This window comes from Chrysemys picta, chromosome 25 (assembly GCF_011386835.1).
Source record: "Chrysemys picta bellii isolate R12L10 chromosome 25, ASM1138683v2, whole genome shotgun sequence".
Lineage (NCBI taxonomy): Eukaryota > Metazoa > Chordata > Testudines > Emydidae > Chrysemys > Chrysemys picta.
Genome location: NC_088815.1, coordinates 6,160,200 through 6,183,178, shown reverse-complemented (window position 1 = coordinate 6,183,178; position 22,979 = coordinate 6,160,200). Strand labels below are relative to the sequence as shown.

General features: G+C 50.9%; 2 protein-coding genes across 9 annotated transcripts in view; one reads left to right on the top strand and one right to left on the bottom strand.

Annotated features, from left to right (window-relative positions):
• AP3D1 (adaptor related protein complex 3 subunit delta 1) overlaps positions 1-4,085 on the top strand; it is a 71,411-nt gene extending 67,326 nt beyond the window's left edge. For all 8 annotated transcript variants that reach the window (XR_010594892.1, XM_065578250.1, XM_065578249.1 and 5 more), the window contains 3 exons: positions 280-401; positions 1,146-1,225; positions 2,060-4,085. Coding sequence is in view for 7 of the 8 variants with exons in the window: in XM_065578250.1 (XP_065434322.1) it covers positions 280-401; positions 1,146-1,225; positions 2,060-2,155 (298 nt within the window). In the remaining variant the exon portion in view is untranslated. The remainder of the gene's footprint in view (positions 1-279; positions 402-1,145; positions 1,226-2,059) is intronic.
• On the bottom strand, positions 3,508-22,495 carry IZUMO4 (IZUMO family member 4). The gene is made up of 11 exons (XM_005283876.5): positions 22,234-22,495; positions 14,484-14,564; positions 10,876-10,947; positions 9,928-9,954; positions 9,491-9,566; positions 9,112-9,159; positions 8,010-8,024; positions 7,142-7,189; positions 6,405-6,422; positions 5,705-5,727; positions 3,508-4,556 (listed from the first exon to the last, which is right to left on the bottom strand). Exons 1-11 carry the CDS (start codon positions 22,466-22,468, stop codon positions 4,450-4,452), a joined length of 750 nt encoding a protein of 249 aa, XP_005283933.2. The 5' UTR covers positions 22,469-22,495; the 3' UTR covers positions 3,508-4,449.
• Between the last annotated feature and the right edge of the window lie 484 nt (positions 22,496-22,979).

Below are 22,979 nucleotides of genomic sequence, written 5' to 3'. Positions count from 1 at the left end.
ATGAATCGTGGTGTGTGATGGGCTAGCAAAAGTAGGTCGCTGAATAAGCAGCGTATTTTTCTCCTTCTCCCTGTTTCAGAGATCATAGGGACACCCTGAGACAGCTGGAGGCTAGATCCCAGTTCCACTCCTATACTGGAGTCTCCTGCTAGATCTTAATTGTATATGAGCTGCTGCACTATTAGACCCATTAAAGCCTGCATGGTGCTGTCACGAACGAGCTCAGCATGGGCTTGTAGCCTAAGTGTAGACCATGATCCCGCCTTCATGTTTTCGCAGTGATGCTTTCGCCAAGCTGCTGGAGTCTGGGGATCTGCACATGAGTTCTATAAAAGTAGATGGAATTAGCATTTCTTTCCAACATCTACTAGCAAAGATTTGTTTTTATCATCATTTTTCAGGTGAGTTCCTAACACACAACCTGCTGCAAGGTTTCTTGTTCTGAAATTACTACTTAAGGGACTAGCTTGGCCTAGGGAAGGTAGATGCTCTTAAGCTCTAGATCATTGATTCAAATTCAGTCCAGGTGAAGGCAGTTTGGAGGAAGGAATCTTGGCCCAGTTTTAGTAGTCGGGGGTCCTGTCCCAGAAGGAACTAATTAAAGCCTGAACCATTCAAAATCAGCTCCCACTGGGTCTGTATAAATAATTTGTCCAGTTCAGTGAGGCACATTGGGCGCCAGTGCTGCTGGTTCTGTGGAGAGAATACTTCAGCCTCCAGTGCTATCAGTCACCAGCACTAAAGTTAATTGGAATGGGAAGAATTTAGCTTCCTATCTTGGAGTAATTGCAAATTCTAAATGACTAGACTAAAGTGGAATGTCTTCACCACACCCTGGTGCCCAGCAGTTCTTCACCAACGCTGTGTGGCTTTTAAAATGGCCAGTGTTTGTTAGGCTAAATGAACAGCTTTTGGATAAATATGCTCTTTGCTGCAAGAAGGTCAGTTTTGGGAAGTCACATCATAATTAAACTTAATATGTCAAAATAGCCCAAAAATTTGAACAAGCAAATTGACGGTTAAGGCATCCTTAGCTCATGGGGCAGGTCGCTGTCAGCGGGATGGTCCCAGACAGCGGCTGTATTTACTCTTTTAGGAGAAGGTAGAAAAAGCTGTTAAATGAACGTGACTGCTTTCTTCTGCAGTTGTGGAACGAGTTGACTCTTGTGCGTCAATGTACAGTCGTTCTATCCAAGGTCATCATGTCTGCCTACTGGTGAAAAAGGTGAGTGCTCCTTAAGGTTCTGCAATGGCGCAGTCAGCTGGAAACTAGCTTATCTGGGAGCCTTTTTACCGCTTTAAGGCAAAGGTTGGAAATATTCCCAGTTCATAAAAATCGCACAGGGTGGGATTCAGGGTGGCTTCATTCAGCCAGCACAGCTGCTTGGGAGTGACCCCTGGTGAGCCCCCTCTGCCCTGTACCTCTGTTCATGCTGTCCTGTGACTGAATGAACAGGGGCCAGTGCCGTTGTGCGGAGCACATCTTATCACCAGAGGTGAATTCAGGTTTTCTGGGGCCCTGGCCCTGGTAAAGGGCAGAGGGGGCTCACCAGGGGTCACTCCCCTTCTGCCTGCAGCCCTGCCCCCTGTTCCACCCAGGGTCCCCCCTCATTCCGCAGTCCCACAACCCCTTTTGCTCCTTTCCCCTCCTCTCCTCCCTCCGGTCCCAAGACCAGAGAAGCTCTGACCCTGCACCACATCCCTGGAGTGCAGCGGGGAGTGAGAGTCCTCCAGTGCCAGGGCTGCAGCAGGGGTCTGGGTGCTGGGGCTTCTCCCTCCCTCCCTGCCTGCCCCGCGGCTTCTGCTGGTGTCTGGGGGTGCTAGGGATTCCCACGCCTGGCGCTGCTGCGGCGGAGCAGGATCGGGGCACGGGGGCGTCCCCCAGTTGTGCAGGTCCCCTGGGCACAGGCCCCATCGGCTCAGGGGCTAATGAGCCACTGCCTATTCACCCTCCCAAAGAACAGACCTAGGGCCTGCCTTGGCTCCCACTGGCTCCACTGGGAGTAGAATTGTGCCCTTACTAAAGAAGGGGCTTAACTGACTCCCTCTTCTTTTAAAGGGAGAGAATTCAGTATCCGTGGACGGAAAATGTAACGATTCCACCCTGCTGAGCAACTTGCTGGATGAGATGAAAGAGACATTATCAAAGTGCTGAATAGTCTTTATAAATATTGCAACTACAGGAGATGCACTTAAAGAAGTGTAAGACAAACAGATCCAAGTGTTACGTTTCTCCCTCGTACGCATGTACTATCTCGGGGCACGTGCTTTTCAGTTAACTCCACCCTTGTCTGCAGTTTAGACATTTTAAGGCTGTATGTTACCTTTTTTATTTGGAATCTTTTTACCAACTGTGATGTTAACCCTTTCCAGCCCAGTGAGATCCTGACATGTTTGGGGGGTTATTTATTCAGCAGTTCCCAGCAATCCAATACACCCTGCCTCCCATATGGAGCAGAACGTTATCAGTAGCATTGTTAACGTAGAAGGTTGCCTTGGCCCTGGTCTATGGAATATGTCTGCTTTTGTAGGTGTATATTTTTAGCAGAAGCTGGTGTTGGACCTGAAGGCAACCACCTCCTACTCTCAAGCTCACTTGGTCCTGAATATCAATATCCTTGATATCGTAAGAGCTAATCAGTAGGCACCTGGTAAGAGTTTGGGACACTCCTGGGTTTCCGCTTATGGTAGCTGCCTTGGGCCTTACCTTCTGTTAACAATAGCTAAAACATGGGCTGAAAAGTGTTGACTCCTTAGTCCTCTCTGCTCCTGTTCATCCCCAAAACAAGGCCTATTAAACATTTCCCCATAAGTGATCTCTGCTGATGTGCTTTGTAAAGTGCACTGAAATTTCACATTCCTGAAAAGTTAGAATGTAGCAAAGAAACTGGAAATCCAAAGGTTTTTTGTTCCTGTTTTTTATTTTGTTTATAATGTGGCTCACCAGATGAGGTTGACCAGTAGCAGGTTGGAGAAATAGCTCCCTAAAGTACCTCCTGCTCCAAAACGTTTGTCCCCATGTTATCCATGTTGAGATGTGACAATGTGTTTAATTGGTCCCTGGAGCATTGTGCTGGCCCTGCTTTCGTGAAGGTAGATTTGGACATAGCCAGGTGCCAGCAGCCAAGGTGTAATTGGGGCCGAGCGGGAGTGGATGGAGAACACTACACACTTGTGTTTGTGGTACGAGTTACTGCAAGGGTATAAAAGAGGGTCTGATAAAATGACTCCATTCTGTGCTGTTGAGTTCACCTGGAATAATTGACTGGAAAGAGTTTTTTCTGTCACTGAAGTACAAATGAGGACCGTACTCCTAACTGGCATCACTTTCCAAAATCTCTCCTTTTTCAATTCCTTGTGCTGTTCTATTTCCAGCAGACTTGGAATGCACTAAACGGTTATTACTTTGAGATGTGGGTAAAGAACTGTCAATTGCTACTACCAAAAGGGCTCCGGTGGAGGAGATAGACATGGACAATGTCTGCACTTAAGTTTTTGGCAACTTCCCCCCTCCAACAAATGTCAGTATTGCACAGCAGACTGATGACAACCCTACAGCCTGGGGACAAAGGGTGAGATCAGAACTGATCCCGATCTTACCTTTTGTTAGACACGTTGTGCCTCTTTACACTCGTCCCATGTTAGGGCGTTTTCAAAAGGCTCTGCTGTGGTTTTATTGCTAGGACCAGCATCGTCTGCTGTCTGATTGCACTTGTGTACTGCCGGAGTCCTTTCGCAGCAGGCTCCTGTGCTGGTGAAGTGGTCTGGTTTGGTATTGACACTCAACCTCCCTTGGTTAGCCAGTTTGTGTATTAGAAACTGAACATATTACAGTTGTCTTAAAGGATGATAACGTTCCTTAATTAGAGGGGGTGGGGGAATTAAAAAATTAATGGATGAAAACTGTCACTTTAGCATGTAGAGTCTTCTCTTAAAGAATCCTGTGCAGTGATTCTAGACCTTTGAAACTGTCTGATGTGTTATATTAAAGAATTTATTTGCTATCAACATTCCCTTACGAAGAAAGACCACAAGCTGCTGTAACAATTTTGTGTCAAGATGATCTAATAAAATTTCAAAACAAAGGTTAATTTTGATTTTTGTAATACCTTTCTAGTCTTACAGCCTTTTATTAAGAGTGGTGGATGAGGTTTTTATAAACCATTTTCAAGAGATCATTTTAGCTGTCACTGAAATTGCAGCCAGTTCTGGGGTGGAATACAGAAGCTCATTAATGCAACTGAAGTGGCAGGGAAACTATGCAGGCATTCGGGTAAAAAGTGATTTCCTGCTGTCCAGTGGCTTGATGCATTTTGATTAAATCGCCTTTGAGTTGTGTGTGTGAAACGTGATGATGTATAGAAGTATAACATAGCATTCCACTGATCATTTCTGTTTAATTTCCCTTACACCTAATACATTCTAAGTATTCATTTAAAAAATCACAGCTCAGCAGTCTATCACTCTAGGGGGGGGGATTCTGTGTTTGTGCCATCCAGTAGTCTTCCTGTTCACAAGCGTGTTGTGCCAAGTCTCAGACATGCTGGCCTTTATCCCTTGGAGGTAGAAGAAACAAAAACCCATTAGCGCTTGGACTGGTCTGAAAAACACAGCTAAGCCCATGTGATGAATGGAACTAGTGCAATCTCTTGGAGTACCCAGGAAAAGAGGCGGCAGTAGAGGAAACAAAGGGCTGCAATCCACTATCTGCAATGAAACTCAAGCTGGGAGAAAGGAAAAGCTGCTCTCAAAGGGTTGGAGCCTTCGTAACCAGAGAGCAGAAAGGCTTGTATATCTTTACTGTGGCTTCAGTTTTGAGGGCAGAGAAAACGGAACTCTGTTCCAATATGCCACAGGGCAGCAGGGAAGGGTTTGACCTAGTCTCAACTCAAGAAAAACTGCCATTTAATAAAACAGCCACAATTAACAGGTGAGGTGCCTTGGCAGAGCTCGGGGGGGGGGGGGGGGGGCAGCATGGAGAAGGCCTGCCCTGGCATCAGTCCCATGGTTAGAGGAGCACTGATGCCCCCTCTTGTGCATTTGCAACCAAGGGCAAATGGAAACAGCCTGCTGAAGCAGAACATGAGTGTAGCTGGTGTGAGGATTATGACTTTTGCTAACCACTCGGCATTTTAAATCCAGCTTCTGCCTTTCAGACTTGGACACCTGCTGGCTCCAGCTCCACGTACTAGATAGTTTTAATTCACTTTTTCCTTAGGAAATACTCTGTGTCCCCTCTTCTACTCATTTTTAGACTTCAACTCCTGCTAAGGCCTGACAAACAATGGCAAAACGCATACAAACCATTACCTTCCAGGAGGCTGAACGAGGGACCCCAGTCATCGTCCTTGTCCCCCAAACGTCTGCAAACTGCATCCTCCACTGTTCTGTGCAGGCCAATAACCTCCAGCAGTAGTGCAGATTGGAGAGCCCTTCCTCTGTTGTTTATACTAGCGATTCTGCTAAACATGTATCCCCAAACCACCCCCCATCTAGGGCCAACAGAGCCGGGCCTGGCTCCATCTCCTCTGTCCCTGGTGAGCAGGGCCACACCATGGTTAGAATGCTGGCAAACACCGGCTCCCGTCTCTAGCAGTGCTGCTATTGGCCAGGGAGACCCGGAGGAAAAAGTCAACTGTAGCCGCAGACGCAGCTAACCCCCAGCCCCTTAAAGCTATAAGAAATCCTCTATTTGCAAACTTACTTTTAAAGTTTAGCATTGCTGGGCTGTAGGGAAGGGAGAATAAAACAGTCAAGATTAATAATTTTCTAGTAAAAAATGAAATGCTGCAGGGGCTGAAAGGGGCATGTGTCTCTCTCTCTCAGTGGAAGGAAATACGCTAAACACAGTCCCTACTAAAAGCAACAACTAGTCAATTTGTGAAGATTGTTTTCTACCTCCTTAAATCTAAAGGGTCGTGACTGGTCTCAGCAGGAAGTACTAGGGCCAAGACTAGTTTTGGCCACAAAAGTGACTGCAACGCCAGGGTTCCTACGGTGTGGGCAGCAGTGCAGCGTAGTGGCCGGGAGCTGCATTTACCTAAACTCTGCTTGCCAGTCCTAGGACAGGAGTGCCATGTTCATTACACTAGGGGGAAGAAGCAGGGAGGGGGTTGCATATAGTTCTCTGGCTTCACCATGGCACCTCAATACTAAAGTAGGCTTGTCTGTTCTCAGAGTTATTAAAAATTGCATGAAACTGTACCCCCACTGCTTCCAAGGATGGTTGCAATGTGCTTCTGAGGGCAGGAGCAAGGTGGGAGGGAAATGATAATCTAGCTCTTCTATAGCCCCATCCCTCAGAAAAGATTCCCCTCAACACTGAGGCTCTTTTGCTGAGAGAGAAGGACGCTGGCTACAGTTTATGCTCAAATTAACAAGTCCCCTTCCTGGTGCCTACTTACCTGGTGGATGTGCAATTGCTGAAAGACAAAGAGGCTGATTAGAGAGCTGGGCGGTAGCTGAGCACTGCTGTCAAAAACCAACCCAAGCCCCTGAGCCAGAAAGCTCGCTTGCTTTCAGCAGAATAGGATGGAGTCTAGTTATCCTGGGATTACAGATCAGTATGGTAGAGCCCACGGACCCCAGACAAGGTCAGAGCCCCGTCATGCTGTACAGCGAGAGACAGTCCCTGCCCTGAAGAGCTTACAGACTCTGGGTGGAAGGGGGAACTGCCCCAGCTGTCCCAGTGGCAGAGCTGGGAATCGCAGCCAGTGGCCTACCCTCTGGAGCCTGCTGCTTCTGCACTGGCCAGCCATACACCGCACAGTCGTCATATGAGTTAAGAAGCGGAGCAGTCACTGGAGGATTGAACAGCCTGGTCTTAATCCCACTCCCCAAAGCAATGGGAGGGGACTGTCAAAGCAGTGCATGGGGAATACAGCTGTGCAATGCCTAGTAACTGCTCATTTCTCATCCATAGGCGTTAAAGGGCTGAGCCCAGGAGAGGAACTGAAGGATCAGTCCTCCTCTTCTCAGGAACTGGGTGTATCTCTGCGCTGGAGGAGTACTCAGCAGCCGAGGCCTGGCATGGGCCTGGAGTGCTTCATGGCGGCTGGGTGAAAGGAATCTCTGCCCTTCAGGGAGGCCATTTGAAGAACTGGGTCCCTGAAGCCCAAACAGGAGCCGAACAGACACTCACTGGAAGCCTGGGATCCTTCTCAAGGCAACTAGCCACCTTGCTGATTGCCTGAGGAGAAAACATGAGATTAGAGGCCCTTCAGTTCAGAGGAAAGCATCCAGAATTCATCCCTGAGCCGGGCTGCAAGGGCACTACCAGGTCCCCCATGAACAAGGGGTTAACTCCAGCTCAGCGCCCCTTCCCCGCCCCCTGCACTGCCACAGGAAGGGCTGGCAGAGGGGTGGCAGCTCCCCATCCAGGCTCAGAGGGTTGAGCCCCTGAACGGGGGAGTTTCTCCTTCACTTGGGCCGAGTCTGCCATCATGTTCAGAGCACTGCTCCTGGAAGAGGCAGCCTTGGTCCCTGCAGCCCTGAATCAATGGCGGGTTGTTCCACCAGCTGACACTGATCAATGCAGGTAGAGACCAGCTACTACCCGCACAGGGCCTAGGGCCCAGCTCCTCAAAGCTGGATAGGCCCCTGACTCCCACTGATTTCTGAGCCAGAGAGACGTGATTCACCCGAGGAGAGAACTGAACCAGGTCTTCCAAGTCCTAGGCTAACTCCCTGACCGCCAGGCTAGGCCCAGTTCAGCTCTCACTTAGCCTGGTGTAACTCAGTTGCAGTCAATGGAGTTACCCCTGATTTATAACCGTCAGTGAAAGGAGAATCTGACCCCAAGGTAGCAGCCCTTCCCCCTTCTGCAGCACATGCCTTCAGTTTCCCATTAGAAACCATCAGCCTGGGGGTCAGAGAAAGGGCTGCAGCATTTCACGTCCCTGTTTCCCTACAGGGAGTCACCAGCGTGGAAAGTATTAGAGGTAGATAGAAAATATCTGCTACTGGTCCTGGAGTCCTTCCAACTGGTAAGGAAAAAATGCCCCACTTACCGGTATATTTTGTTTCTGAAAAAGAAGAAACACACAGTGAAATAGGAGTGTCAGGGATTCCCCCAGCTGTTGAATGGTGGGTTCTCACCTCGCCCTCGCTCTGGGACTCAACCTTATAGACAGGGTCTGAGCCGGCCCAGCATGGTGCCCCCGTGAGCTCAGTGTGAAAGGGCTGGGCAGGACACAGACAACCCAATACTGCACTGATGGCTGCCAAGTCAGGCTTCCAGTGGAGTTCCACTCGAATAACCCCCAGAGCGCAGAGCTCTGAACCTGGGCAAAGGTCTCCAGCAGCAAATGTTAAACTAACACTGTCATTCGTGTGCTAGAGAAGAGGAAATCCAGAGCCTACCCCGCCAGTGCTACCTCCTACAGCTATTGCTATAGGGACAGAAGACACCAGCCCAGCATGTGCTGTGGCGAGGAAGCTCAGTGCTTTCCTAGGCAGGGTGCTTTCAACATCTTTCCTCCCCTGCAAAAGTATCTGAACGGGGCTGCTGCCTCCCTGCTCCCATCTCAGAGCCACACCGGGTTTAAAGGTAACAACATCATTCCATTTCGGGGCCCATCATTTTCTCCCCCGTCCTCAAGCCATCAGTGCATGGCTCTGGTTTCCTGGCGCGAGGGCAGCTACATCGCTGCACGCCGTGCAGATGCTGGAAACCGAAACCAGAACACCATCCCCATCGACGCCCGCCCTCTCTTAGATGAGGGACCAAAGACGGTCAAAGTAGCTCTTGAATCTGGGGCCTCTCCCACCCCGGTGCATTTCCCCCAAACTGCTGCCCCCTACTGGTTAGGGTTTTCATTCTCCACCACTCGCAATCTTTCAAGCAGGAGTGGATGTTTTTCTAAACGATCTACTCTAGTTCAAACAGGTCCCATTCCAGTTACTCATGTGAGTAAGGGTTCCGGGATCAGAGCCTTGTATTGTATTTGGAAAGCTCATTAAAAACCCTGTGTAATGAACTAAAAACCTAAACCAACACCATCCACAAGGCCTTGTCTTCACTAGGAAAATGGGTTTTTAACCTCTTTCTCCTAGTGTAGACACAGCCTTCGTGCCAGATCCTGGAAAGCCGAACACTGAGCTGACACTTACATGTAATCAAAAAGGCCTTTCAAGGCTGTTTCCCATTCTTCTGATGACCTGTTGAAGAAAGGGAAGGTTTGAAGGCAGCTGGCTAGAGGGGTGGGGTAAGGACTTTTTTTAGATGTTTCTCTTCTAGTAGGGCTACTTGGTTAATCAACAGCCCTGTTAATAATCTAGTCTCTTTAAAGAAGACGTATAGTTCCTCTGCCCTCTCTTAGGCAGTTACCAATGTCCCTGGGTACAGCACAGCCACAGGGCTCAGCCGGAGCTGATGGGCAGTTCTCACTCACTCACTCACTCACTCACACACACACACACACACACACACACTCTCTCTCTCTCTCTCTCTCTCTCTCTCTCTCTCTCCATATAAAGACGTGCTCCCTACTCGCAGTTATATCCAAAGCAAGCCGGTCTGGAGAAGTTACAATTCATGCAGGAGACAGCGTCATATCTGAAGATTCCTGTAACATACAAGAGTGAAACTGACTGCATGGGGAAGTCGCCTGTTGGACATATCAGCAGTAACTTCTGGTCGCTGCTGGAACAGTGGAGATTATAGGTCTGGGGTGAAATCCCAGCCCCCCGTGAAGCCCATGGGAGTTCTGCCATTAACTTTAAGGGGACCAGGACTGATTTGGGCGGATTCACTGTCCTGCTTTTTGTTTAGATCGGGGGTCTCAAAACAGGGACTGGAAGGTGTCTGGGGTCACACCCACCCTGCTCTCCCCACATGGCTAACTGGAAAGGGGGCTGCAAGGTGGAAAGCTGAGAACCACAGAGCTAAATCATTAACAATGAACCCCGCAAACCCCCCTGACTTACCACAGTGACGTTCACACTCCAGTCTGCCTAGGGAACGCAGGGAGAGTTCATTAGGGTTAAAGAGCCCTTGTTTCAACTGATCGCCATTAACAACAAACACTGTACTTATCTGGCCCTCATCACGGCAGCACCTGAGTGCCTCGCACTCTTTGTTATATCCTTCCTACCTGCCCCGTGTGGAGCAGTGCTACTATCCCTGTTGCACAGAAGGGAAACTGAGGCCCAGAGGCTAAGGAACTTCTCCAAGGTCACAAAGGAAGTTTGTGGTAGAGCAGAGAATTGAACCTGGGTCTCTGAAGTCCCCAGTTAGTGCTCTAACCACTTGGCACTGCTTCCTCAGTGCTCTCTGGTGTGAAAACCAGGCCCTGCTACTCTGCCCATGATCTTACTTATCCCCTCCCCTCAAGCACTGTAACACCCTCATTTTCCCTGGAGTCTCAGTTCTCATGGTGTCACGCAGGCAGTTCAAAGCGCAGCTCTGCTTCCCCTTAGCCCTACCGCAAAGCTGGAGACCATCCCAGACCTACTCGGAAATCTCCCCTCCACGGCCCAGGATGAGATCTCCCTTCTAGGCCCCAGAATCTTCTGCAGACTTGCTGAGTCCCGTCCTGCCTGAGAGCTCCTCTGTCCCCAGCCCACTCGGCGATTCACAGATACTACATGCTGTCCTGCCCCTTCCCCACCAGGCTCCAGCTCTTGCTCTGAAATTGCCCTCAGTGTCTGATAACACCCCTCCCTTCCCACCAGGCCCTTTCCCTGACAGCCTCGTGTCAACACTCAGCAGCCCTTTGACCCCAGCCCCCTCCCTTCACAACACTTGTGAACCCTACAGTGTCCCCGTGTTGACCTTTGCGCTCTTTTCCACTCCCTCTTTACTACAGCTACAGGTGCTACCAGCAGAAACCAAAGGTGAGGGGGTGGCATGCAGAGGAAAGGGAAGAGGCTCACTTTCAACGATTGCTCGCTGCAGCAGCAGGATCTGCTTCTGAAAAACGGACTGCAGGAGTTGAGGGAGAAGACCTTCAAAAGAGAGAGAGGTAAGTGGTGTGGGACAGGGACTGTTATTTACTGTGTTTGGGTGGCACCTAATGCAGCAGGGCTCTGACCTGCTTAGCAGGTCACAACATACCAGTTAAATCATACACAGGGGCCTACCAAATTCATGGCCATGAAAAACGCGTCACGGACCGTGAAATCTGGTCTTTTGTGTACTTTTACCCTACACTATACAGATTTCACAGGGGAGACCAGCGCTTCTCAAATTGGGGGTCCCAAAAGGGAGTTGCAGGGGGATCGCAAGGTTATTTTAGGGAGGTTGCGTTATTGCCGCCCTTACTTCTGCGTTGCCTTCAGAGCTGGGCAGCCAGAGAGTGGAGGCTGTTGGCCGGGCGCCCAGCTCTGAAGGCAGCGTCCCGCCAGCAGCAGTGCAGAAGTAAGGGTGGCAATACTCTACCATGCCACCCTTACTTCTCTGCTGCTGCCTTCAGAGCTGGGCAGCTGGAAAGTGGCAGCTGCTGAGGACCCAGCTCTCCAGGGAGCAGCGCAGAAGTAAGGACAATACCATATCATGCCATCAGGGACGGCTCTAACTTTTTTGATGCCCCAAGCAGCAAAAAAAAAGCGCCCCCCCGCCAAGCGTCCCGCCCCCCCACCGAGCGCCGCGCCCCGCGCCACTGGAGCACCCCCTCCCGCGGAATGCCGCGCCGCCCCCCCCCGCCACCCCAAGATTGGCCGCCCCTTACCAGGTGCCGCCCCAAGCATGTGCTTGGTTGCATGGTGCCTGGAGCCGGCCCTGCATGCCATCCTTACTTCTGCGCTGCGGCTGGCGGCGGCCCTGCCTTCAGAGCTGGGCTCCCGGCCAGCAGCCGCCGCTCTCCAGCTGCCCAGCTCTGAAGGCAGCACCACCGCCAGCAGCAGCGCAGAAGTAAGGGTCGCAGTACCACAGCCCCTCCCCCGCCCCTACAATGACCTTATAACCCCTCCCCTCACAACTCCTTTTTGAGTCAGGACCCCGACAATTACAACACCATGAAATTTCAGATGTAAATAGCTGAAATCATGACATTGACCATTTTAAAAATCCTATGACCGTGAAATTGACCCAAATGGACCGTGAATTTGGTAGGGCCCTAATCGTAAGTGAGAGCTCCAGTGGCTCACGTATTCCTGGCTATAATTCAACTTCGTTCCTGAATCAATACAGCCGACTCTAGCTGACTTTATTTCCCTTTAGTTATTCTGCCAGCTTTTTAGAGGTAATCAGAAAGCGCCTCTAGACAACAAGGGAGCACTGAGCTCAGTCTCGGGCCGTCATTTAAACCGATAACGTCTGTAACTCCCGACGTGCATGTCAACATCGGGACACGGAAAATATTACTGAATGAAAGTGGGCCTCAGAAATGTGGATTCTCTCCCCAAGTGCAGGCTTTAACCGGAATTCGCAGTGCTACAGACTAGGGTTGCTTCTGTCAGATCATATGGGGAAAAAATATTCTACACTTGCTTTGTATCGTAAATTAGCACCCGATTCCGCAAACATTCATGCATATGCTTAACTTTATGCCTGTGTTCCCCTCTGCCATGTACGTTGGCCAAACTGGACAGTCTCTACGCAAAAGAATTAATGGACACAAATCTGACATCAGGAATCAGAATACTCAAAAACCAGTGGGAGAACACTTTAACCTGTCTGGCCATTCAATGACAGACCTGCGGGTGGCTATCTTACAACAGAAAAACTTCAAAAACAGACTCCAATGAGAGACTGCTGAGCTGGAATTGATATGCAAACTAGATACAATCAACTCAGGATTGAATAAAGACTGGGAATGGCTGAGCCATTACAAACATTGAATCTATCTCCCCTTGTAAGTATTCTCACACTTCTTATCAAACTGTCTGTACTGGGCTATCTTGATTATCACTTCAAAAGTTTTTTTCTCTTACTTAATTGGCCTCTCAGAGTTGGTAAGACAACTCCCACCTGTTCATGCTCTCTGTATGTGTGTATATATATCTCCTCAATATTTATTCCACTCTATATGCATCCGAAGAAGTGGGCTGTAGTCCACGAAAACTTATGCTCTAATAAATTTGTTAGTCTCTAAGGTGCCACAAGTACTCCTGTTCTTTTTATGCCTGTGAGTATTCCCATTGACTTCAGGGAGACTACTCATGTGCTTAGAAGTTGCATGCATACATGGTGGCAGAATCAGGTCCTCATTCCCCATCCATCCAGATCCTAAGCCAAGTACCTTGCATTTCTGCTACGCTTGTATCCTTGGCCCCTGAAAGAAAGCTGTTTCCTTCTCAGGAACGCTTACAAAGCTAGTGAAACAATGATAATGTTGGCAGAAATTTGCTTTGTTTTGTTTCAATTAATCTGTCGCTTTTAGTGATCCTGTTAGGTGAGAGAACGAAAGTGACCAATATTGTCTTATTGTTTCCTTGCGCTCCCCCATCTGTCTGCCTGTCAGCTCTTAGGGGCAGGGCTGTCTTTTCATTCTGTGTTTGTACAGCGCCTAGCACGCTGGGCCCAGGTCCATGAGTGTGGCGTCTATGTGCTACCACACTACAATCATAATAATACAAATAGAACTTCACTGCAGGCTAATATATAATTTACGGTAAATTACAATAATAATTTATTATATCTCCAGTAATCCCGGTATGGCAAATATTTCTGCATTGCCTTGGATCTGTACTAAAGGTGGCCTGCACAAACTGGGTTTGTGGCTCTTTATGATGAAGATGGGCAGCTTGAAAGTTTTAAAAATAAAAAAGGGGGGAAATCCTGCTTCCTCTTAACATTGGAAATGAAAGTTTTGTCATCTTGTTTTCCTAGAAGACTGTACAGATGTCTGGGGGACCAAGCTATGATATCAGAAATCACGCAGAAGTGAAATCTGATTAATTAGGGGGAAGTGATTTTTATTCAGATGGTTTAAAACTTGTATTTTGTTGTTGCTAAAACCTATTTAAGGAATCTCTTGAGAAATAACTGGGGAAAAGGTGCCTTAAAGCTCCCACCACGCATCACCATGAGTCTTCTAGCAAAACCAGGGAAGACCAGATGTAGCATTCCTGATCTTTCCAGGGTGAAAAACCACACTTAAAAAAAAATAAAAATAAAAATAAACACTGTTTGGCTGTCTTTGGACACCATCAATAAAAAATGGCATAAAACCATTTTTTTCATCCATTAACCCTCACACTGAAATGATCCTCATTCGAGTTATAACACTAATGCTTATATTTGGTCAACAAAAAGACACCCGTGAAATTAAATACAGAACATGGCCCTGATCCCATGAGGTCTGTGGGAGTTTTGTATTTGACACCTCCCAAGATCAAGCCCCAACATCTATTTTTTTCCATTTTAATATATTTTCTCCCATTTATTTTCCATCCAGCTGCTGATAGTCATCACCACGTCCTGACTTAACGGCAAGCCCCGCAATGGAGACCCATTCCACTTCTTCACTAGGCAACAGACATCCCAGATCACCAACCCTTCTGTATGACACATCCCCTTTTTCGCAAGTCAACTAACTTACCTGGTTGGTACGTTTTCCCACTCAACAGGATGTCAAGTTTTTCATACACTTTGGCTGCAATTTCATGTAGCTTATCCACAGCTGGGAATGTAGAACAGAAGTCAAGGAACGCCTTGAGGTCACTAGAAATATTGAACACTCAGGCACCATCAGTGAAATTTCTGTTCAAAGTGACCATGGTGCAGGCTACAGAATCTAGGAACATTGTTTAAAAGCTCTTCATCTGAAACCCATTTAAGTGCTGCGTTTGAGACTTATGTGATTTGAACAGCCTTGTGTGAGTTCTCTGTATCAGTTTCACTTCAAAACTACAGCAAGTTGGTTTTCAGACAAATCTTTCACTTTTCCAGCACTGTCAATCCCAAGTGTTCAAAAAATCTGGAGTGAGGCACCTAAAAATCATGAGATTTTTTTAAAAATAATACATTTGCAGGTTTTTTTATTTGCCTTATTTTGTGAGCCTTTAGAGTACCTCCGGAACATATTTATACAACCACGAGGGGTAGGAACATACTTTAAAAAAACCACCAAAAGTGAAAGCTGAGATTCTCCCATATTCCTATGACTCCAGGAGCTGACGCTTTGAGCAAGAACAGCAAATATCATGGCAGCTGGTAATACTGTTTTGATGAACATGGCATTGGCTGAATTAAAGATCTCTAAGCCAGTCAGAATACAAATGAAATGACGAACACAGAGACCATTACAGAAATGGTGATCAAGAATATTTTCATAGAATTACCACCTCTGGCTTAGAAAATGTGGGTTTAGTTTGCCATGCATTTTTAACATGGCTCATTTTCACCTGGGAGATTATTTAGCAGCAGGAGGCCTTTATCTGGCTGTGGCATCACCGTATTTTATCAATATCATCTCTTATTTTAATGAAGATTCCAAAAAATAACCAACCTTTTCTGATTCCAAAGAAATGAAAATGACATTGGAGCGGTCCCTGGGAAGTAACGTTAAAAACTCAATTTAAAATAGAAATGCTCTGAATGCTACAATTCGTCAAGCTCAGAACCGTTTAACAGATTCCAAACTTTTAGTATACGAGTTTCTCTTTGCAGAGCCAGGTAAAACTTCCACATTCCTGTTGGATCTGTGCTAATGAAGGGCAGGCACAATCAAAGGCTAAGGGGCAAGGTAAAACAGAAACTATCTTTTTCTCTCAAGAGATGTTCATCTGCCCCTTGAATTAACTTCCAAGGTACCAGTAGTTGCATCCGAAGAAGTGGGCTGTAGTCCACGAAAGCTTATGCTCTAATAAATCTGTTAGTCTCTAAGGTGCCACAAGTCCTCCTGTTCTTCTTTTTGCGGATACAGACTAACACGGCTGCTACTCTGAAACCTGACACGCATGATGGCAAATGAACTGAATGGGGCCTGGGGAGGAAGGGAAATGAGATTAAAATGACATAAACATGCATCAAAAAGTAGAAGTGCAAACCATAGGCCGATTGTCTTGTTCATTCTGTGCAGCGGAAGATTACAGCCCCAAGAGTTCTGGGCTCAGATCCTCAAAGGCAGTAGTTATCAACCAGGGGTACGCACACCCCTGGGGGTACACAGAGGTCTTCCAGGGGGTACATCAACTCATCTAGTTATTTGCCTAGTTTTACAACAGGCTACTAGCATTAGCCAAACCAGCACAAACTAAAATTTCATGCAGACAATGACTTGTTTACACTGCTCTATGGACTATACATTGGATGTAAGTACAATAGTTATATTCCAATTGATTTATTTTATAATTATATGGCAAAAATGAGAACATAATCGATTTCTCAATAATAGCGTCCTGTGACGCTTTTGTATTTTTATGTCTGATTTTGTAAGCAAGTTGTGTTTAAGTGAGGTGAAACTTGGAGTACGCAAGACAAATGAGACTCCTGAAAGGGGTACAGTAGTCTGGAAAGGCTAAGAGCCACTGTTCAAAGGTATGTAGACTTCTAACTTCCATTACATCAATAGAAGCTAGGAACCTAAATACCTCTGAGGATCTAGCCACGGAGCTTACATTTCTCAGTGCATAGATAGATTGGGACTGTACCCTGCGTTTTCCTTATCATAGCTTCATGTGATGGCTACTCATCCTACCCTTCCACACACCTTGAATAACATAGATTATCTCCAAATAGCATAAATTCCTGCTAGATCTCACTAGTTTGGAGTACACTTTAAGGTCAGGATTTGTAAGTATTCCAGTCATGTAAGAAGGGGTTTTGTCCCGTTTCAATGAGACATTTAAAATCCCACTTGGTTTGTTTAAACATCTCCTTCATTTAAAGTCCCAGCAGCAGAACTTCGGAAGTTCACATCCCATGTAAAATGTTGACATGGTTTTGCACAACCTCAATTGTCAGTTCAGTTTTGGGGTTTGGTTTTTTATTTCTTCCTAAGAGACAGATACTGATCTTTTCCCATCCAGGATCTTTCAAAAGGGCCAAGTTCTTTTTTAGAAAGTGTGACCTATTGAGTAGATTGTGGTGCCAACTAACGGCCCACAGGCCATGCACGGCCCACAGGCCATTCACGGCCCACCCGAGCATTTCATAAGGCCCGCAACCTGCTTCAACACAATACGCTACCGGCTAATTCATTAGTGTTTTGTCATCATTTAGTTTATACAAATGTGTAAATAGACAATACTGTACATAGAAACAATCTATCTAAATACATACGAAACAAGCTGAACTTAACATGTAAGTCAATACAGATGACTTTAAATCTTATTAATACACCACTACCCCGATATAACGCTGCCCTCGAGAGCCAAAAAAATCTTACTGCGTTGTAGGTGAAACCACGTTATATCGAACTTGCCTTGATCCGCTGGAGTGCGCAGCCCCGCCCCCCGGAGCGCTGCTTTACCGCGTTCTATCCAAATGTGTGTTATATCGGGTCGCGTTATATCGGGGTAGAGGTGTATATGTAGAATCTGTTTGACCCACCCAAGGCTGTGCTTAGGTTCATGTGGCCCTCCTGTGTAATAAGGCTGGGGATCACTGGGGTACACCATTGGACTGGGACTTAAGAGACCTGGATTCAATTCCTAGCTCACCCCCTAGCCTTTGTAGCAGCTGTATCACACTGTTTACTCTCGTTCAATTTGTGATCCATGATAACCCCCAGATCCCTTTCAGCAGTATTAGGGTTACCATATTTCCTCATTAAAAAAAGAGGACACTCCACGGGGCCCTGCCCCCGCCCCCAACTCCGCCCCTTCCCCACCACTTCCCCAAAGTCCCCGCCCCCAACTCCGCCCCCTCTCCTGAGCACCCCGCATTCCCCTTCCTCCCTCCCAGCCGCGAAACAGCTGCCCGAGCGCTACCGGCTTCACGGTTTGCTGGGCAGCCCCCAGACCTCCAGACCCTGTGCCCCCAGCTGGGCACTTCCCCTCCTGGGCTCCGGCTGCGCTGGGGAAGCGCCCGGCTGGGGGCGCAGGGTCTGGAGGTCTGGAGGCTGCCCGGCAAACCGTGAAGCCGGTAGCGCTCGGGCAGCTCGGCTCTTCAGCTACACAGAGCTGAGGTGTCTGGGGGGAGCAGCAGCAGCAGCTGCCGCCGTGGGGGAATCCGCCTGCAGCTCGCAGCCTGCGGGAGCCGCTCTAAGGTAAGCAGGGGACTGGGGCAGGGATGTCGGCAAAGCTATTTTCCCGGACATGTTCGGCTTTTTGGCAATTCCCCCCGGACGGGGATTTGAGGACCAAAAAGCCAGACATGTCCGGGAAAAAACGGACGTATGGTAACCCTAACTGCCCCTCAGGACTCCACCCCCTACCTAAGCCTCCCTGCTCCTTGTCCCCTGACTGCCCCCTCCTGAGACAACCCCCCCTATCCTAACGGCCCCCTAGGATCCTACCCCCTACCTGTCCCCTGAGTGCCCCAACCCTTATCCACTCCCCCCACCCCCAGACAGACACGAGGGACTCCCACACCCCATCCAACCACTCCCCACCCCCTGACAGCCCCCCCCAGAACTCCCGACCCATCTAAACCCCTCTGCTCCCTGTCCCCTGACTGCCCCCTCCTGGGACCCCTGCTCCTAACTGCCCTCCAGACCCCCACCCCCTACCTAAGCCTCCCTGTTCCTTGTCCCCTAACTTGTCCCCTTCCTGAGACCCCCCAGCCTAACTGCCCCCCTAGGACCCTACCCCCTACCTGTCCCCTGACTGCTCAAAACCTAACACCCCCAACCCCCAGACAGCCCCTCCACCCGAACTCCCGACCCATCCAACCCTGCTCCCTGTCTCTTGACTGCCTGTCTCCGACCCCCTGGCCCCCTTACCGTGCCGCTCAGAACAGCGTGTTGGGCTCCACGCGCAGCCCGACACGCTGCTGCGCTCCCCCATGGAGCGCATAGCCCAGTTCCCGCCCTCGCAGAGTGCTGCGGAGCGGCACGCTGGGCAGGGGGAGGAGCTCCAGACTGCCGGAGGCCCAAACGTCCGGCAATCTGCGAATGCAGGGAGGGAGGGAGTGATCTCAGCTGCAGGGGAGAGGAGGGGGAAGCGGAGGAGGGGCTCTCTGGCTGCCGGAGCCCAGTGCAAGTGGCACCATCCGGCCGGCTGCCCTGTTAGCCGCGTGCGCTCTGCATGGGGGGGAAGTCCGGACATTTACAAATTCCCCCCAGACGCTCTTTTTAACTCAGAAAAGCCGGACATGTCCGGGGGAATCCGGACGAATGGTAACCCTAAGCAGTATTATCACCTGGGCAGTTATTCTCCATTTTGTAGTTGTGCATTTGATTTTTCCTTCCTATTACTTCGCAATTGTCCTTACTGAATTTCATCTTGTTGAGTTCAGATCAATTCTCCAATTTGTCAGGCTCGTTTTGAATTCTAATCCTGCCCTCCAACGTTCTAGGAACCCTCCCATCTTGGTGTCATCCACAAATTTTAGAAGCATCTTCTCCACTCCGTTATTCAAATCATTAATGAAAATACCGAATAGTACTGGCCCAAGGACACACCTGTGGAACCCCACTAGATACATCCCTCCAGTTTGATCCCTACTCTTTGAGCATGGTCCTTCAACCAGTTGTGCACCCACTTTATAGTAATTTCATCTAGAGTTCTAGACCACGTTTCCCTTATGAGAATGTCACTTGGGGCTGTGTTAAAAGCCTTACTAAAATCAAGATATACTGAACAATGGAAGGATTATAGGATTATCCTCCCCAATGTTGCCATCTGGCATGAGACTTTGTCTTTTTCTTAAAGCCCCAGCTTCTGGAGTCCTGGGATAGGAAGAGAATTGCCGCTTCTTTTTTCTTTCTTCTCATTTTTTTTAAAAGTAAGTTTCTAGCCTTTCTGGTTGGGGAGAAAATCTTGAAAACGTGACTCCCACAACGGCAAATAAAAAGAACCTAGCTAGCATTTATTATTCTTCAAAAAAAAAACCTCAATTTTTATGCCAATCTCATAATTTTGGGGGTCTGAATTCTAATTTTGGAACAGGTGGGAGTTGGCAATACTGTGCCCCTATGCAGTCAGATGGGGCCGCTTACCAATGGGAGGAGGGAGGCTGAGCAGTTGTCTATGGAAGATGTTCATAGGTACTGTAACCAGGGGTGCTGGGGGGGGGGGTGCAGCTTGAAGTGGTTTCCATTATATACATGGTTTACAGTTTGGTTCAATGACTTTCAGCACCCCCACTATTCAAATTGTTCCAGCCCCCCTGGAGGTATCTAGAGGGTCTCTTTCCTCTCTATAGCAGTGGTTTTCAAACTTTTTTTCTCATGACCCAGTTGAAGAAAATTGTTGATGCCTGTGACCCAATGGAGCTGGGGATGAGGGATTTGGGGTGTGGGAAGGGCTCAAGGCTGGAGCAAAGGGTTGGGGTGCAGGGGTGAGGGCTGCAGGGTGGGGATGGGAATGAGGGGTTCAGGAAGTGGGAGGGGGCTCTGGGCTGGGGCAGGGAGTTGGGGTGCATGAGGGGGTCAGGGCTCTGGGCTGGGGTGCAGGCTCTGGAGAGGGCTGGGAATGAGGGGTTTGGGGTGCAGGAAGAGGCTCTGGGTTTGGGGGACTCAGGGCTGGGGCAGGGGATTGGGGCATGGGGTTGGGGCTTACCTCGGGCGGCTCCCAGTCAGCGGCACAGCAGGCTTCCTGTCTGTCCTGGCACCGCGGACTGTGCTGCGCCCCAGAAGCGGCCAGCAGCAGGTTCAGTTCCTCGGCGGAGGGAGCACAAGCGGTTTCGTGTGGCTCTCATCCACAGGCACCGCCCCCCCAGCTCCTGGCCAATGGGAGTGCAGAGCTCGGGGCAGGGGAAGCACACAGATCCCCGTGGCCCCCCTGCCTAGGAGCCGAACCTGCTGCTGGCCGCTTCTGGGGCACAGCGCAGTGTCAGAACAGGTAGGAACTACCCTGCCTTAGCCGGGCAGCATCGCCTACGGGACTTTTAACAGCCCGGTCGGCGGTGCTGACCAGAGCTGCCGCGACCCAGCGCCTTCCATTCCGCGACCCACTACTGGGTCGTGACCCGCAGTTTGAAAACCACTGCTCTAGTCTAGAGGCTCTGAGAGGCACTTATTGATCTCAGTGCATAAAGCCAAGTGCCCACAGGAGGTTCCTATCTTGAGAGACTAGGCACGGGGCCTTTCCCACTGAAGGCCTAGGAGGGAAGGATAGGGTGACCAGATAGCAAGTGTGAAAAATCAGGATGGGGTGGGGAGTAATAGGAGCCTATATGAAAAAAGCCCCAAATATCAGGACTGTCCCTATAAAATCGGGACATCTGGTCACCCTACTAGACCCTCGCTTTCTCAGGGCACCCAGAGGGCTTGCAAGAGCTCTCCCTTCTTTGGGGGGGCGGTGCTTAGGGGTGTCACTCATGGATCCCAGGGTGGCTAAGAGGAACCTCCTCTCTCGGGGACCCCAAAGGGTGGGAAGATGGGGGAGGGCTCCTGGGGAGGCTCTCCTGGAATTGATCAGGGATTTGGGAGGAGGGGAGCCCGAGGGACAGAGTGGGGGGATTGTGCCTGGGGGTGTCACTCAGGGGCAGGGCCTGGGGATGGGGGGGGTGCCCTGGGGTCACTCGGGGAACCAGGGCAGGGCCTGGAGGGGAGCAGGACGGGCAGGGACCGGGGCGAGGGGTCCCAGGCGCAGGGGGTGTTGCAGGCTCAGCCCAGGGGTGGCGGCGGTCGTGGAGGGGGTGTCCCGGGGTCACTTGGGGAACCAGGGCAGGGCCTGGAGGGGAGCAGGACGGGCAGGGACCGGGGGGAGGGGTCCCAGGCGCAAGGGGGTCCCGGCATCACTCGGGGACCCAGGGTGTCGCAGGCTCGGCCCAGGGGTGGCGGCGGTCGGGGTGGGGGTGTCCCGGGGTCACTCGGGGGCAGGGCCTGGGGACTGGGGTGTCCCGGGGTCACTCGGAGAACCGGGGCAGGGCCTGGAGGGGAGCAGGACGGGCAGGGACCGGAGGGAGGGGTCCCAGGCGCAGGGGGTCACTCGGGGAACCAGGGGGTGTCGCAGGCTCGGCCCAGGGCCGGCGGTCGTCGGGGGGGGGGGTGTCCCGGGGTCACTCGGGGACCCAGGGGCGGCGGCGGTCGGGGTGGGGGTGTCCGGGGGTCACTCGGGGACCCAGGGCCGGCGGTCGTCGGGGGGGGGGGTGTCCCGGGGTCACTCGGGGACCCAGGGGCGGCGGCGGTCGGGGGGGGGGTGTCCGGGGGTCACTCGGGGAACCAGGGGGTGTCGCAGGCTCGGCCCAGGGGCGGCGGCGGTCGGGGGGGGTGTCCCGGGCGGTCCCGGGTCACTCACGGATCTCGGCGGGGATGCTGAGGCGCAGCCCCCGCACCGTGTCCCCGGCCCAGCCCCGCAGCAGCCGCCCCGCGGCCGGCACGTCCCCGAGCCCCCAGGACTTGCGGCTGAGGCGGGGCCGGTAGGAGGCGAAGCGGGCGGCGAAGCCGGGGTCACACTGCAGGCAGCCCCGGGCCGCGCCCAGCGCCAGCGCCGCCGCCAGCCACAGGCCGAGCAGCCGCCGGGCCGCCCCCATCGCAGCCCGGCCCGGCCGCGTTCCAGCCCCGCGGGGCGTCACAGAGAGCGGGGAACCCGCGGGGGGGCCAGGCCGGGACACTGATGGGAGCTCTGGAGGCCGGCGGGGGGCAGGGGGTAACCGGGGGGCTAGGGGTTGATTTTGGGGGCGAGGGGAGCTAGGGGGTGCCAGGGGGTTGGTTTTGGGGGAGAGGAGGTAACTAAGGGGACAGGGAGTGGTTTGGGGTGAGGGGGTAACTGGGCAGCCAGGGGGTGGTTTGGGGGTGGAGGGGTAACCGGGGGGCTAGGGGGTGGTTTGCGGGAGAGGGAGGCTAGGGGGTGCCAGGGTTTTGGGGGCGAGGGGGTAACCGGGGGGCTAGGGGGTGGTTTGCGGGAGAGGGAGGCTAGGGGGTGCCAGGGTTTTGGGGGCGAGGGGGTAACCGGGGGGCTAGGGGGTGGTTTGCGGGAGAGGGGGGCTAGGGGGTGCCAGGGGGTTGGTTTTTGGGGAGAGGGGGTAACTAAGGGGTGAGGGG

Excerpts from the sequence above, each read along its gene's own strand:
- IZUMO4 (XM_005283876.5), bottom strand. The coding sequence starts at position 22,468 with ATGGGGGCGGCCCGGCGGCTGCTCGGCCTGTGGCTGGCGGCGGCGCTG. Across the intron at positions 14,565-22,233 it reads CAGCATCCCCGCCGAGATCC|CTGTGGATAAGCTACATGAA; the intron begins GTGAGTGACCCG and ends CTACATTCCCAG. Across the intron at positions 10,948-14,483 it reads TGGGAAAACGTACCAACCAG|GTCTTCTCCCTCAACTCCTG; the intron begins GTAAGTTAGTTG and ends TCTCTTTTGAAG.